Below are 16,090 nucleotides of genomic sequence, written 5' to 3' on the forward strand. Positions count from 1 at the left end.
GCCCTTCTAACTCCCCGTTTGAGTTCTTTCCTACTCTCTCTGTATTCCTCCAGAGCTCCATCTGTTTTCAGTTGCCTGGACTTAACGTACGCCTCCCTTTTCATTTTAATCAGATCCTCAATTTCCCTGGTTATCCACGGCTCTCGAATCCTACCTTTCCTATCTTTCCTTTTTACAGGCACATGCCTATCCTGCAGCCTTATCAATAGTTCCTTAAAAGACTCCCACATGCCAGACGCGGACTTACCCTCGAACATCCTCTCCCAATCAACATCCACCAATTCCTGCCTAATCCGGCTATAGTCAGCCTTCCCCCAATTTAGCACCCTGCCCGTAGGACAGCACTCATCCTTGTCCATTACTATCCTAAAGTTAACAGAGTTGTGGTCACTATTTGCCACATGTTCCCCTACCGAAACTTTGACGACCTGACCGGGCTCATTTCCCAGAACTAGGTCCAGTATAGCCCCCTCTCTAGTCGGGCTATCTACATACTGTTCCAAAGATCCTTCCAGTACGCATTTTACAAATTCCTCCCCGTCCGGACCCCCAGCTCTAAGCACTTTCCAGTCTGTGCCAGGGAAATTAAAGTCCCCCACTACAACAACCCTATTTTTTCTGCACCTATCCAGAATCTCCTGACATATCCTTTCCTCCACTTCCCGTGGGCGGTTGGGTGGTCTGTAGTACACCCCCAGCATAGTGACTGCACCCTTCCTGTTTCTGAGTTCCACCCACAGCGACTCAGTACATGACCCCTCTAAGTTGTCTACCCTCTGCACCGCGGTAACATGCTCCTTAACTAATATCGCTACTCCCCCACCTTTTTTAGCCCCTCCTCTGTCTCGCCTAAAACACTTATACCCCGGAATATTCAGCTGCCAGTCCTGTCCTTTTAACCAAGTTTCCGTCACCGCAACCACATCCAAATTCCGCATAAGCATTAAGGCCCTAAGTTCGTCTGTTTTACCCGTTACGCTCCTCGCATTGAAGCAGATGCACTCCAGACCTCCAGGCCCACTCAGGTCATCCTCCTCCAGAGTGCTCCTCTTCTTAGCTAACCTTGCCCTGGCCCCCAGCTCAACCCCAGCCTCAGTATTTACTGACCTACTGTTTTGTTCCCCACCCCCCTGCCACACTAGTTTAAATCCTGCCGAAACACTCTAGCAAAACTCCCAGCCAGGATATTTGCTCCCTTCCAGTTGAGGTGTAACCCATCCTTTCTGTACAGTTGCCATCCTGACTTGAAGATTTCCCAGTTATCTATGAATTTAAAACCCTCCCTCTTGCACCAGTCCTTTAGCCACGCGTTCAACTGTAGAATCTCCCTGTTCCGAGCCTCACTTGCACTAGACACCGGGAGCAGTCGAGAGATTGCTACCCTGGAGGTCTTACTTTTTAGCCTAGCACCCAACTCCCTGAATTTCTCTCGTATGACCCCCCTGCTCTTCCTACCTACATCATTTTCACCAATGTGTACAATCACATCCGTTTGACTACCTTCCTTTTTAAATATGCTTCCTACCCTCTCGGAGACATCCAGTACCCCGGCACCAGGGAGGCAGACTACCATCCTGGATTCTCGTTCACTCCCACAGAAGCGCCTGTCCGTGCCTCTTACCATTGCGTCCCCCACAACTATCGCTCTCCTTAACCCCTTCTTTCCCTTTCGGACCCCTGAGCCTGTCTCCGTGGAGGTGATCTGGTCCTCGTGGCTTACCCCTGGAGGGTCATTCCCCTCCACAGAATCCAAAACAATATACCTATTTTGGAGGGGACAACCACAGGGGATCCCTCCACAGACTGCTCACTCCCTTCCCTTCTCCCATCTGTTGCCCATCCCTTTCTTTTATGGGAGACTGCCACTGGGGTACTTTCTGGCACATCACCCTTCTGACTATTACCCCTCCTAACTGTGACCCACGTGTCTTCCTTCCGAGACCCTGGTGTCACTACCTGACTATAACTTTTATCTATTAATCTCTCATTTTCCCTAACTAAACTGAGTTCATCGAGCCTCCGCTCCAGCTCCCTTACACGATCCTTCAGGAGTTGCAGTTCCACACATCTGGCACAGATATGGACTTCCGGGAGGCAAGTTGTCTCCAGGAACTCCCACATCCCACACCGAATGCAGTATACTGGCCTCTCACTCATACCAGCCATGTCCTTTTTAGTTTTTGGGAGATAAAACAAAAAAGGGGGTGTAACAGAAGAAAAACAAACAACCTTCCTCGCCTTCGCCGAAGCCCTGTGAGCCAAAGCCCTTATAGCTCACACTCTGCTTCCCACACACTCCACTGCCCGCTCCCGACGCTGCCCGCTGTATACTGCAGCCTACCTTTTATACTTCACGTGCTTAAAAAACCCTTCCCAGACTCCTTAGCAGCCCACTTCCAGTTTTCACTTTAAACTTAAAATTCTACTGCAAAAGTAAAGGCCAAAAAAAAACACACACTTAGCTGACTAATTAAATAAATAAACAATTCAATTAATCTCTCACCAGCACTGCTGCCTCCAATCACTCCCTCTCAGCTTGCTCCAGTGGAACAATGAATCTGCTTCCCCTATATCCCCTAGTTCTAGTTTCACCCGCCAGTGGGGACAACTTCCCTGTTTCTATCTTATCTATTCCCTTCATAATTTTATATGTTTCTATAAGATCTCTCCTCATTCTTCTGAATTCCAATAAGTATAGCCCCAGTCTACTCAGTTTCTCCTCATAAGCCAAACCTCTCAACTCCGGAATGAGCCTACTGAATCTCGTCTGCACCCCCTCAAGTTCCAGTATATCCTTTCTCAAGTAAGGAGATCAAAACTGTACACAGTACTTCAGGTGTGGCCTCACCAGCACCTTGTACAGCTGCAACATAATCTCGCTGTTTTTAAACTCCATCCCTCTAGCAATGAAGGACAAAATTCCATTCGCCTTCTTAATTACCTGCTGCATCTGTAAACCAACTCCTTGAGATTCCTGCACAAGGACACCCAGGTCCCTCTGCACAGCAGCATGCTGCAATTTTTTACCATTTAAATATAGTCCATTTTGCTGTTATTCTTGCTAGTTTGGTTTGTTGATAGGTGCATAAATGGGGAACTAAGTATAAAATAAATTTTCAGGGTTGTAAGGAAAGGTGGGCTAGTGTGACTAACTAAATTGGTCTTGCAGAGATTTGGCACAGACTCATGGAGCTGAATGGCCGCCTTCTGTACTGTAACCATTCTATGATTGAGGGGAAAAATGTTCATCGATTTTCTTGAAAACATTGAACTTGTGCCTCATGCTTCAATCACCCAGAGGCACCAAATCTACATGTATTCACAGGGTTTCAGCTTGTCAAAAAGGTTTTCTTTAGTGCCCTTCTACCTTGTGCTTTTAGCTTCAAAATGTTGAGTGTGGATCTTTGTCTGTTTTTGGCTTTGTCACATAGATGCTAATGGTCTATCAGGTAAGCCCTGAGATTGGGGAGGTTTCATCTGAGCATTATGTGCATTATATATTTTTCTAATGCATTTCAAAAAACTTAACTGAGAAGTTTGCTTCCAGGTAAGCTGCTGCTATTAATTTAACATGTGTTCCTGATCAGATAGCTGTCCTTTTTATTTTCAGCTACTTTCGGAAAGGTAACTACTTTGGCATGGCATGCTTTGCCAATATGCCTGTGGAGAGTGAACTGGAACGAGGTGCTCGAATGAAGTCTGTTGGAATTCTCTCCCCATCGTATACGCTTCTGTACCGATACATGCATTTTCTGGAGAATCAGGTCAGGTGAGGGCTCTTGTCTTAGTGGCCCTTAATATGTGGTGAATCATTTCATGAAAGTGGTGTAAACATTCGTACATCAAACCACGTCTGCACTTTAAGCAGTTATCTTATTAAACAAAGTGTTTATCACATTAGAAAGATCCACTCGTTCTGTTTCTAATCAGCCTCGGGGACTGTGCTGAAGGTTGAATGTGCTTTCTAATATAATGGAAAATCCTAACAGATATTAATAGATTTGCTTCACGAGGAAACTTGCAACAATTCTCAGCTGACGTGCAATTTTGATGGGCCCTTTCACAGTGACAATTCGTGGATTTCCCTCTTAGGTTTATCTTTCCCTTTTATTCCTCTGAATATGCTGACTTGGTATTGAGACAGTCGCTTATATTTTGGGAGAGTTTTGTTTATCTTTCCTGTACCTTTTCACCAATGATTAACTACTCTTATTTTAATGTATTGTTTCACCCACTTCTAAACAAGAATTCCGGAAATCTGTTTGTTGGCCCTTTAACCTGATTCTCAATCTTGATTTCTTTTTCTCCCCCCCCCCCCCCCCCCTCCCCCCGCACTTTTTTTCTTTTGTTCACCATTGCACTTCTTGCAGTTTTCAGGTCTGATGAAGTATATAAACCTAGAACATTAGCTTGTCTTTTCTGTTTTTAGATGTTAACATCTCAGTTGTGTAAATGCATCAATTTCTGATTAGATTTCAAATCCGTCTTTCGGTATAATCTTGTAGATGTAGGCACCCTTCCAACAACTTGCCATGCCTTGTGTGATTGAACCATCATTGAATAGCATGCTGAAGCTCACTTTGAGGACATCGCATTTAATCCTGCTCTTGCCTGAGATTCATGTGGACTCTTCCTAGCGGTGCTTACAGAAAAATATTTGGAGCTTTAGTTCCCCCTGTGCTCTCAAACTAAAGCTAACTTTTAATAGAACAGAGATCAAACCTGGGACCTTCCTCAGTGTTCGTATCATGCAATCTTTAGATTTTATTGAATTAAGGGAACCACTGTCGTTAGTTTGTGTAATCTAACATTGTTTTTTTACATACTGTTTATTAACCCTTCCTGAACTGGATTGTCATCTGTTTCTTTTGGCACTGTAATGCCACCAGGGCTTTCAAACTGAATTTGCTTAGTATCAGACATCCAAGTAACTGAGATTTGTCTGTCTGTCTGTATTTTTGTATTCTTTATTTCTATGTATTCTGAATTAGAAAGAAGAAAAATATCTTTAATAAATAACTATGTAGGATCTTATCACTGATCAACCCATACTTCAGTATTAGTGACTCTGCAGCCAGAACAAATAAAGGGTCCTGATGGCATTCTCTTCTACCCTCTCCATTTCTCTTTTGCTGCATTGAATCGTTACTATCGATGGTGAATCTTAACAAATTAGCAGAACTTTGCATCTTGTGGTATGACTCAGGACAGTTAGGGAACGGAACAAAACTAAACCACAATTTCACAATTATATGTTGTTCATATCTCCACCTGATTTTATCAAGAGGCGAAATGATTCGTCCTTTTTGCTGTGATAATTCTGGTGGAATTACTTGGATATTGCCAGGCAGGTGGTAACGAGAAGCTTCTAAAAGCTGCATCTAAGAAAGGAATGTTATAAAACTTCTCTCACCCTGATAAAATTCTAACAAATATGGGATGTCCGGGTTAGGTGGAAGTGTACTGTGTATCAGTTTTCATTGTTGGAATATACAAAGTTTTAAGTTCCCCGCCACTCAGCAAATTAATTGAGGTTAGATTTTGAAATAACAGAATCCCTGAATAGCTCAGAATATATTGTATATTTTTACAGACATCAGCTTGAAATCCCTGGACATTATGCACAATTAGAAGCCTTTTATGAAGACAAGAAAGGTGTTTTACCTTCCGGGATTAACAAAGGAATTCCTACATCTCTTCAGCCCCTTCACTGGTTGCCAACTGTTAACAAGTACATGTATCCAGAGATGAAGGTAACAAAGAACACAGTTGTTTGAAATGTTTGGTATAGGAAAGGCAATATATTTGTTTGAAGAGAATCAAATAATTCCTACAGTGCAGAAGGAGACCATTCGGCCCATCGAGGCTGCACCAATAACAATCCCACTTAGGCCCTATCCCCACATATTTATTTCACTAATCCCTCTAACCCAGGACACTAATGGGCAATTTCGCATGGCCAATGCACCTAACCCGCGCATCTTTGGACTGGGAAGAAACTGGAGCACTGGAGGAAACCCATGTAGACACGGGGAGAATGTGCAAACTCCACACAGACAGTGACCCAAGTTGGGAATTGAACCCAGGTCCCTGGAGCTGTGAGACAGCAGTGCCATCCACTGTGCCACCGTGCTGTCCAATTGGTTGTACACACCCTAAATGTTGAGGTAGTATTTGTGTGTATGAAGTGTCATGTGCTATGCCAAATTCTGAACTGTACTAATTTGGCCCAAGATTAGATTTGTAATCATTTGAAATTTGAGTTCTTTGTCAAATTAACTCCCTTTTTTTTTAGCACAATTCCATCCGCATGTAACTTTTGTATTAAGTTCCTATTTTAGAAACTTCAATTTATAGTGTATAATTGGAGATTTGCTTTTTCTAATTACATGTTTGAAGGAAGAACATTTTGAATGAGGGACTTGAGCAGAATATAATAACTCAGACCTTTGCACTGGTTGGCAAAAGTAGTGCATAAGTTGCAACTTCACATGTCCACATCTTAAAAAATGCATTCTAAAGATGTTTAATTTTGTATGTACAGCACTGCAACATGCTATACAATTTCTATGGGAGCAGAATTCATTTCTGCATATTTCTCCATATGTGGAACACTTTGTGAAAACAAAATGTTCATTATAAATGACAACCTGTGTTGGTATAGCACCATTAATATAGAAAAATGTGCCAAGGCAAATCCAAAAAAAGTAAGTGGAGTGACCTTAGTAAGTAAGTTTGGTGGAAGAGATGAGTTTTAAGGAGAGCCTTAAAAGAGGCTGGAGAGGAAATTCCAGCCATTAAGCCTGAAGGAACAGTAACATGAGAAGCTACATTTAGAGGAGGTTATATTTGCAAATTTCCCAACAAATATTACTTTCCATTTTGCTTCCCTCCACATTTGAATTCCATCAATTATGAAGCGCAAGCACTATTGCTTTGATGTTGCATGATGTCTGTTTTTCAGAATGGACAGAGTTCAGATATAAATGGATAGTCAGTATGAATGAAATTGCCTCTGCTTTCAGTTAACGCGGTAGAGTCCTGGATTATTCAACCTTTTTACGTAGCATTGGTTCTGCCTGCGATGAGCTCATTTCACTTGCTTTGCCCCATATTCGATTGTACAAAACAAAGAAAATTACAGCACAGGAACAGGACCTGCTGCCTTCCAAGCCTGCACCGACCATGCTGCCCACCTGAACTAAAACCCCCGACCCTTCCAGGCACCATATCCCCTCTATTCCCATCCTATTCATGTATTTGTCAAGGCGCCTCTTAAAAGTCACTATCGTATCAGCATCCACTACCTCCCCCGGCAGCGCGTTCCAGGCATCCACCACCCTCTCTGTAAATATTTGCCTCGTGCAACTTCTTTAAAACTTGCCCCTCGCACCTTAAGCTTATGCCCCCTAGTAATTGACTCTTCCACTCTGGGGGAAAAAGCTTGTGACTATCCACTCTGTCCATGCCCCTCATAATCTCTTAGACTTCCATCAGGTCGCCCCTCAACATCTGTCATTCCAGTGAGGAGAAACCAAGTATCTCCAACCTCTCCTCATAGCTAATGCCGTCCATATAATTTGTCTACTTTCCCAGGCACACTGTTGTATGTCCAAGATCAACTCATCCATGGAGAATATTTGCAGTAAACCAGATCTTGACGTGTAAGCCCAAATTCCTATTTAAAACATGCATGCTGATATGTCAGACAGTTTGAATTTGTCATAGTTTAAGAATTTGCTGCCAGAAGCTTTAATTAGCAAATTATATTATTGAACTATTGCTGAAATTCTTATCTTGGAAACAGATCACTCACCCTGCAGGATGCATGTCACAGTTCATCAAGTTTTTCGGGGAACAGATAATGGTTCTTTGGAAGTTTGCACTTTTAAGGAAGCGGATTTTGATTTTCTCACCCCCTCCGGTTGGAGTGGTCTGCTATAGAGGTGTGTGCTCTGAATGAATTCATTTTTTAACTTAGCTCACATTTTATATTCCCTGTATTGCTAAGCGAGGAGCAGATGAAGCACAGACTATTCTACCACTTGTGATAGTAACTTGTAACAGCCCCATAGTCACCCATAGTCAACAACAATAATTCAAGTTATTGACATGAGTCACTTTTTTATTGCAAGGTTTCTGCTGAAACTGCCTAGCAGAAACCTGGAAAACATGAGTGACATGTTTAAGCACTGCTAGCACTGTACATAACCACAACCAAGGTGAGTGATAAATTTTATTTTTGCTCGATATATTTCAAGATATGCAATGTTGCAGGGAGCCAACAATAGCTATTCCTTGTTCTTGGTAGCACAGTGGCTAAATTTGAGTTGTAGTCTCACGTGAATGGTTGGACATTTGTCCGATGGTGTGTTCTCATACCAGCCCAACAAATATGCAGATATTGAAATTAACTCCAATGTTCCTTTTCTGGCTGTTGGGTCTTCACATTCCTGGTGGCTGCCCAACGACCCTTTTGTTATCCAAATGACTGACCCAGTGTTTTGGTGCCACCCTTCATGCACCACCCATTTCCCATTCCAGTTGAACACCAGATTGAATTTTCTCATTCTGTGTCTTGTTTCTTCCCCCACCCCCTTCTATTCCAGTTTATTGCTGTTGCTGTCTGGCGAATGTTTCACTGCCTGGGATTGGAGGAGTTCCTGAATCCAAGCCTTACTTTTATATTAGCGTAGCAGACATTGAAACCCTGGAAACGGAGGTGTCTTATGTGGCCTGTAAGTATATAAAATATTCTAACATTGACTCCTAACACATCTGTACCCACCTTTGAAGACCTAATAGATGGCAACCTTCTGGCAGATTGTTCATTACAACACCCACTTTATTCTATTTGATTTCAGAATGTCAGTACATGTCTGTAAGATCTTTTTACAGTTTGGCACAAGAAATAGAAGCAGGAGTAGGCCGCCATGACCTTCAAGCCTTCTTTGCCATTCAATACGATCATGGCTGATCTATGCTGGCCTTAGCTCCTTTTCTATGCCATTTCCCCATAGCCCTCTATTGCTCAATCTATCAAATATTTATCCACCTCCACTTTAAATACTTTTAATGATCCTGCCTCCATCACCCTTTCGAGCAGAGAATTCCAGAGGTTAGCACCCCCGAGAAGAAATTTCTAAACACTTCATTTTTAAATGACCGGCCCTTTATCTTGTAACTATGTCTCCTTGTTCGAGACTCTCCCACGAGTGAAAACATCTTCCCGTCTACCCTGTCAAGCCCCCTCAGGATCTTGTATGTTTGAATAAGGTCACCCCTTATTCTTCTAAACGCTAAGGATACAGACCCAGGTTATTTAGTCTCTCTTGATAGGACAACCCCCTCATCCCAGGAATTAGCCTGGTGAATCCCCTTTTTGGACTGCCTCCAACGTTACTATATTTTTTAGGTAAGGGGATTAAAACTGTACGCAGTATTCCAGGTGAGACCTCACCAATACCCTGTACAATTGCAATAAAACCTCCCTATTTTTAAACTCCAACCCCTTATAATAACCCGGATCATTTTTATCTTTAAATGCAAGTTGGGTTTTTAGCCTGATTTTGAGCAGTGACTTACAAACTGCAATTCATGTTTTAAGGCACAACTGAAAAGATATTTGAGGAAAAGAAAGATTTGTATGATGTCTATGTCGATAATCAAAATGTAAAAACAGACCGTGAACACCTGCAGCAGCTACTTAAGATAAATAGTGCAGATAAGGACAAGTATCGCAAGCTGAATGACCAGAGGTAAGCAAAATCCCCTTTTCAGTCTTTCCTCCCTGTTCCACATTTTTCTCAAATTTTGGGATGCATTGGGTAATTGTAGTACCTCCTCCTACTGCAGTTGGGACATGCACACTCCTGATTGGTATTGCTCAGTTTGTTACTTCACATGGTTTTATAATTCAGTCGGGCAATGGCATGTCTTTACCCCAAAGATACTTTTATTGCTCTAATTTGGCAGGCGGAATTGTGTATTCAATTTCATTTATTTCATATGATGTAATTATTCCCAACAGGCAAATGCTACTTTATTCTCAGGAGGTGGGGGGAGACTGCAGCTCCAGTGAAGAAGACCTGTTCATTATGTAAGTAGCCAACAATGCACACTTGGGAAGAGGGAAAAAGGAAGTGTAAGACCTGAGTGTGTAAGAAAAGTCCTAACTCAATCACAAATAAGTTCTAACATGGCACATTGGGCAATTTTATATGATGTCCAGTCTCAGTCCATTTCAATTATTAATTGAAGTTGGCTTAAGGGGAAAAAAATTATCACTTGATACTATGTGAAATTAGATGCCAGAAGTGTGATGACTTATGAAAAATTAGACAAAAGATTGAAGGGAATTTCTACTGATATACTCAATTTGGAATAATATGTTAGATCAGGATTTGCTATTTATGTTCAAATTCAGAAGTTATTGCTGTTAATTCCAATTGTAGTATGTGGTGAAAGAATAAGTCCAAAACTAGGCAGATTTATTCTTAAAACAGCTCAACAATGACAGACTCTTCCAGTTCCTTCCACACCCACTGTCCAGTGTGCCCATTTATACTCTTTTGGGTTAACCAAATAAACTAAATTAACAAAGTAAGGGACAAAATAAAAGGCAGCCCCTTAAAGGAAAATTGTATCAAAATGAACAGAATTGCAAGAGACTTAAAACATCAAAACAAAACGTGATCAAAGCAATCAATAAAACACACCAGTCCCTGCGGTGTCCACCAGGGACAGAAACTGTGTCCATTTGTATTCTTTTGGGTTGAACTAATTAATGTTTCCAACTATAAGTGAGGCAGAGCTTATCACCTGCCTTTAGCAATACAATTGACTTGCAGTATAATTACCAAACAACGGAGTAGCTGATACACTGACAATTGCTGTGTAAGGTCGGAAGGTAAAATAAAAATGCACAAATCTTAGAGGGATGAGGAAGAAGTCTGTGGCCTTCCAGGGATTGATAGTTTTTCTGACTCTCTGTCTGTAATTCATTCCTGCTTTTCTAGTTGCTAATGTAGAGATTTGCTTAGTCTAGTCTGTGTCTTTAATGGTTCTCATCCAGACCTTGCAAAGGCTCTAATCAGAGCAAGTCTCTCGCAACAAATTCAGTTGTAAGCCATATTTTTCTGTAAAATGCATTCCCTTAAGAATTTACTGCTGCTTTGTGTTCTTGAAGCACTTTGACCAGTAAGTTGACTGATGTCAAATATCATTTATTTTTCTTGCAGGTTTTTCATGGAACAGAACAATCGTATTTTCCAGATGTTGTTGGAAGTTTCAGCGTGCCAAGATAAAACGCTGACAGCTGACCATGTAAGGAGTATGGGACTCGATCCCCAAGGGGATCGTATCTTCCTAATGGACTTGCTTGAAGTTTATGGGATTGATGTGATGTTGGTTATTGATAATCCCTGTTGCCCATGATCCAAGGACTGCGACTAGTGAACGGTTATATGAACTGGGCAGAACCAAGACAAGAAAAATGAATGGATGCATAGGGTTTAAAATAAATGAATAGAAACCAAGTGCACTTGTACCACGGCATGCCACAATTTCTTGAGTTGTGCCCAGGTCAGTTCAAGGGTCACTTGTTTTCCTGCCTCTTCAGTTATCTGTATATTTAAGGATTTTGGAGAATTAACCCAATGGGAGAAATAGGACAGTTTCACTGGAAGAAACACTAATTTGAAGGATTTTTAAAATTTGTGTTTTTGATTTTTGCCTTCTGATAAGGTTATTTTTGCCATTTGTGAATGTGTTGTATAACTAGTAGCTGTGAATTAGTACATACACATGCACGTATGCATTAATGTGAATACATTTCTTGTACATCAGAGACTCCATACTACACCACTGTGAACTGTAGAGAACTTTGTGTGTATTTTTCAGCAAAGACTGGATTCTACTTTTAGAGAGTCTTCAGTTTGATTTCATGAGTCCCTCTCTAAAAAGCCCCACTTAATGTTTATTTGGCAATGGCACCTCCTTCTTCAAATTTTATTGATAAATTTCTCTTTGGATATTTTTTCTTGACCTGCCATATTGAAATTGTACCAACAAATGAAAAATTGTCCCGCTGCACAGCTTCTAATACTTGACCTGTTGCTGATGCCTATGTGATGTTCCACATTGAGAACAAGTTTCACCACCTACTCCATATCCCATTCCAATGTGTTATTAGCAATTTGATTGGAGCTTCAGTATTTCTGATGTAAGGAATAAAAAAAAATTGCTAATCCAGAATAGCACTCTCTGGTGACAGAAACATCAGCAAACTCTCCATTAAACCCAAATTCAGCAATTGATTTACAGGTTTGACTATTTTGCTGTATAAATTAGAAAAATATTCCTCTTAATGCTACCTGCAAGACAGATGGAGGAGATAGGTTGCATTCTTTTTATCAAGCATTAACATCTTATCTGATGGTTCCAAGATAAGTAGTGGTCTGCCCCAAGCTGCCCTTTTGACCTTGGTTTAGAGTTCTTTGCAGTATTTATGCCGCTTTTTAATATTCACTTGATGAGTAGAAAATTTAAGATTAAACTTAAAGCAGCAGGAGAAAATCTAATTGGTACATGGAAAGATATGGTACAAAACAAAGGATAAGGAAAGTTTTGAAGGAAGACTGTTGGGTAACAAAAGAAAATGATAAAGGATGTTAGAATAGCTGGAAGGACATCACCTAGTGTTAAAATAAATAGAGGTATGTAGAAATGGTGGAGATGCTAAGTATTTTATCTCTCTTCACGTTGTTTTAGTAGGAATTAAAGGGTAAGAGGAGGAAATGATTGATCAATCGAAGGTGACAACTGTAGAATAAGGAAGTACAAAGAAAAATTTGTGAAATGCAATAATAAATCAAGTTATTATAGACTAGTCTCATTAACATGCTGGTAATTTTCAAAAACTAGAAATACAAATTAAAGTTACTTATCTAGAAGTATAATAGATGTGCTCAAATTGTCATAAATTGAGGGATTTTGACATAGTAAATTGGGGGAAAATTATTTCTGCTGCTTGGTGAATTTGTAGCTAGAAGACACAAAAGATAATCAAAAGAATGGAAGAAAGTTTCGAGACACTTTGTAATGCAGAGTTTTAACTTAGAATCAAAAGGGAAATGGATAAATATTTGAAAAGGCAAGGACATGGGACAAGCAGCACAGAAGCAATTAGAGTGGTTGCCTTCTATTGGGTAACATTTATATTTTATATGGAGGTTAAATAAGGACTACTTCCTGGTAACATTGGTAACCTCATCCTTTTGAAAACACCATTATAATCAAAATTACAGCTGAAAGGCTATTCAATTTCAATTAAGTATCTACTTTATCATCACTTGTAAATTCTTAATTCACTTCTCTTCAAATGATAGTGCATGATCTATAACATAGAAAACTACATCACAAATAGTTATTTCTTGAGATTGGAGATTTATTTTTGCCACTCGAGTGTTGACCTTGAGTTTAAGCCCCCTTAATACCAATGTGCCAGCCTGTCGGAACAGATTGCTCTTTCACTATTTATTCTTTCAAAACCTTTTTGGCATTTTGAAAACATCTCTAATCCAAAAAGTGGGTATTTTCACTTTTTCATTCCATTGAAAATGTCCCAATTTTTCGAGCATGCTTATATATAATCTCATTTACTCATGCAATTTTAGAGAATCTTTGCTATACCTTGCCAGAGTTCTAATATTTTAATAGGAGTGTAGAACTCCAGCTTTAGCCTAATGAATGGTTTGTGGAAACCAGACATCCTTGTGTATATAGTCGATGCTGCTATATTTAAAATGCAGCTTGGCATTTTTTTAGTGGTATTGTTCTATATGCACTACCATAATAAGCAATAGGTTATTTATTTATTAATTCATGCGATATGGGCATTGCTATCTAAGCCAGCATTTATTGCCCATCCCTAATTGATCTTGAACTCAGTGGCTTGCTGGGCCAATGCAGAGGGGCATTTAACAGTCAACCACACTGCTGTGGATCTGGAGTCACATGTAGATCAGACCAGGTATGGACAGCAGATTTCTTTCCCAAAAGGACATGAGTGAACCAGATGGGTTTTTACGACAATCAACAAAGGGTTCATGATCATCGTTAGACTTAATTCCAATTGATTGAAACCATCAAATGGCGGAATTCGATCCAGAGTCCTGAGAGCATTGCTAGTCCAGTGACAATACCACTAACCCACCTGTGTCTCTGAGGGTGTGCTTGATTAATTGGCCAGGAATTAGGTAATAGGTATAATTTTGACTTTGTTTTTAAATGAAAGATTAATAAGGGTTGATGGAATTCATGGCAAGTTAAGTAGATTTATGGAAAATTAGCAGCAAAAGGAATTATTGACAAATTAAAAATGTTCTGGAAGAGGGTAATCACCATTAATTCCATGAGCCTTATTAGTTGACATCTGCAATGCATGGAAGAGGGTATTGTAGCAATTAAATTTCCTAGTGGCACAAAGAAAATATGATCAGGTGACTAATGTAAGAGAATTAAGCGATCTAAACAAATGAAGTAACTGAGATAATGAATGTCACTGATTTTAATGTTGCGCATTAGAACATGGAAAATGTCTACTCAGTAAATGTCCATTAGCGAAGATGCGAGGGATTATTGACTTTGAGTCAATTAGCCAATCAATATCAAACTCATGATTAGAGCTCTTAAGTGCAGGAGAACTCGCAAGGACATTTGGATAACTTGTGAAGGTCATACCTAAAATATTGCCAGTTTCTGTACCCGATTTTCTCGGAATTGGCCCTTTTTGTTAGTTTACTGGGGATATTTGCAATTTTTGACGCTTCAGTCAACATACGTTGCACTGCCACACGTTGCTGAGGTTCTAAATTTTAAGTCTAGAATTTTATATGAAGTGTTAATATTTTACCACAGAAGCTGTAGTATGGAGTGTCTAGTGCAATTTCTCATGAATCTCTTTTGAAGGCAAGACTTTTTTTTGTTTCAAATTTAGATTCTAGAAATGGTATTATCCAATAATTTCAAGTGTTTAAAAAGTGAAGATTTGCTTCGGGTGTTGTGTGACCAAGAATATGTTCTATTTTTGAAGCTGTGAGAATCAATGCCCAATAGGTTAACGGTCCATTCCATACAAAGCTGTTCTAATGGTGAGTTGCACTCAAAACATTCCTGTCTGGAACAGTAATGGGTGATATGGGGTACTTTTAATGCTGGTTTGATGTGGATAGTACATTGAATTTACTTGTGTTGTGCTTTGCCTACCATGCAGTTGGGGCCTATTGTGTAGCTAACCAAAGTGATCATTTTTATTTAGTTACATTCATAGTCAACCTGTTGCTGTGTGTGTGTGTGTGTGTGTGTGTGTGTGTATTTACAGGAAGTCCAGTTACCCTGTATGTGTGTGCACACACGTGCCTGCTGGCCCAGAATGGACACTGGATACGTTTCCTACCTATGCCTCCCAGTCAAGGTAGAGTAGATTTTTCCTTAGCCACGTTGTTAAATAAATATTGCATGGCTTTCCTCCGGGTGCTCCGGCTTCCTCCCACAGTCTAAAGATGTGTAGGTTAGGTGGATTGGCCATGCTAAATGCCCCTTAGTGTCCTAAAATGTGTAGGTTAGATGGGATTAGCCAGGGTAAATGCATGGGATTACATGGATATGGTGGGGGAAAGAACCTGTCGTATACTCTCCCAGACAGTCGGTGCAAACTTGATGGGTCAAATGGTCTCTTCTGCACTGTAGGGCTGCTATGAATTATAGTTGAGCTTTGCGCATACCAGAGCTGTATCTACTCATCTGCGTTTTTATTGTTACTATTGGTGACGCCTACACTTATGACACAAATCATCTATACGGTAATCTGTTTGAGCAAAAGCATGTTCTTATTGGGTTTTGCCTGTATTTGAGTTTGCTTTTAAAACAGCTTTGATAGCTGGCTATGTCACCCAATGCTACTAACATCAGTAGCATTTCCCGGCAGTAAAGCATTTGCTTACATTCCTTTGCTTTCAACTCATTATTTAATGTTTAAAGGGTTCAGTTAAGCCGCAATAACTAACTTGCTTTAAAATGAACAGTGAAT

General features: G+C 40.3%; 1 protein-coding gene across 2 annotated transcripts in view; it reads left to right on the forward strand.

Moving 5' to 3' along the window:
- dennd11 (DENN domain containing 11) overlaps nt 1–13,124 on the forward strand; it is a 40,492-nt gene extending 27,368 nt beyond the window's left edge. The window contains exons 3-9 of one of the 2 annotated variants that reach the window (XM_078219968.1): nt 3,611–3,769; nt 5,594–5,753; nt 7,808–7,946; nt 8,610–8,738; nt 9,608–9,758; nt 10,031–10,099; nt 11,241–13,124. In XM_078219968.1, coding sequence (XP_078076094.1) covers nt 3,611–3,769; nt 5,594–5,753; nt 7,808–7,946; nt 8,610–8,738; nt 9,608–9,758; nt 10,031–10,099; nt 11,241–11,436 — 1,003 coding nt within the window. In that variant the 3' untranslated portion in view covers nt 11,437–13,124. The remainder of the gene's footprint in view (nt 1–3,610; nt 3,770–5,593; nt 5,754–7,807; nt 7,947–8,609; nt 8,739–9,607; nt 9,759–10,030; nt 10,100–11,240) is intronic. The other variant, XM_078219969.1, reaches the window with a different exon arrangement.
- The last annotated feature ends 2,966 nt before the right edge of the window (nt 13,125–16,090 follow it).

Source organism: Mustelus asterias, chromosome 9, assembly GCF_964213995.1.
Source record: "Mustelus asterias chromosome 9, sMusAst1.hap1.1, whole genome shotgun sequence".
Classification (NCBI taxonomy): Eukaryota; Metazoa; Chordata; class Chondrichthyes; order Carcharhiniformes; family Triakidae; genus Mustelus; species Mustelus asterias.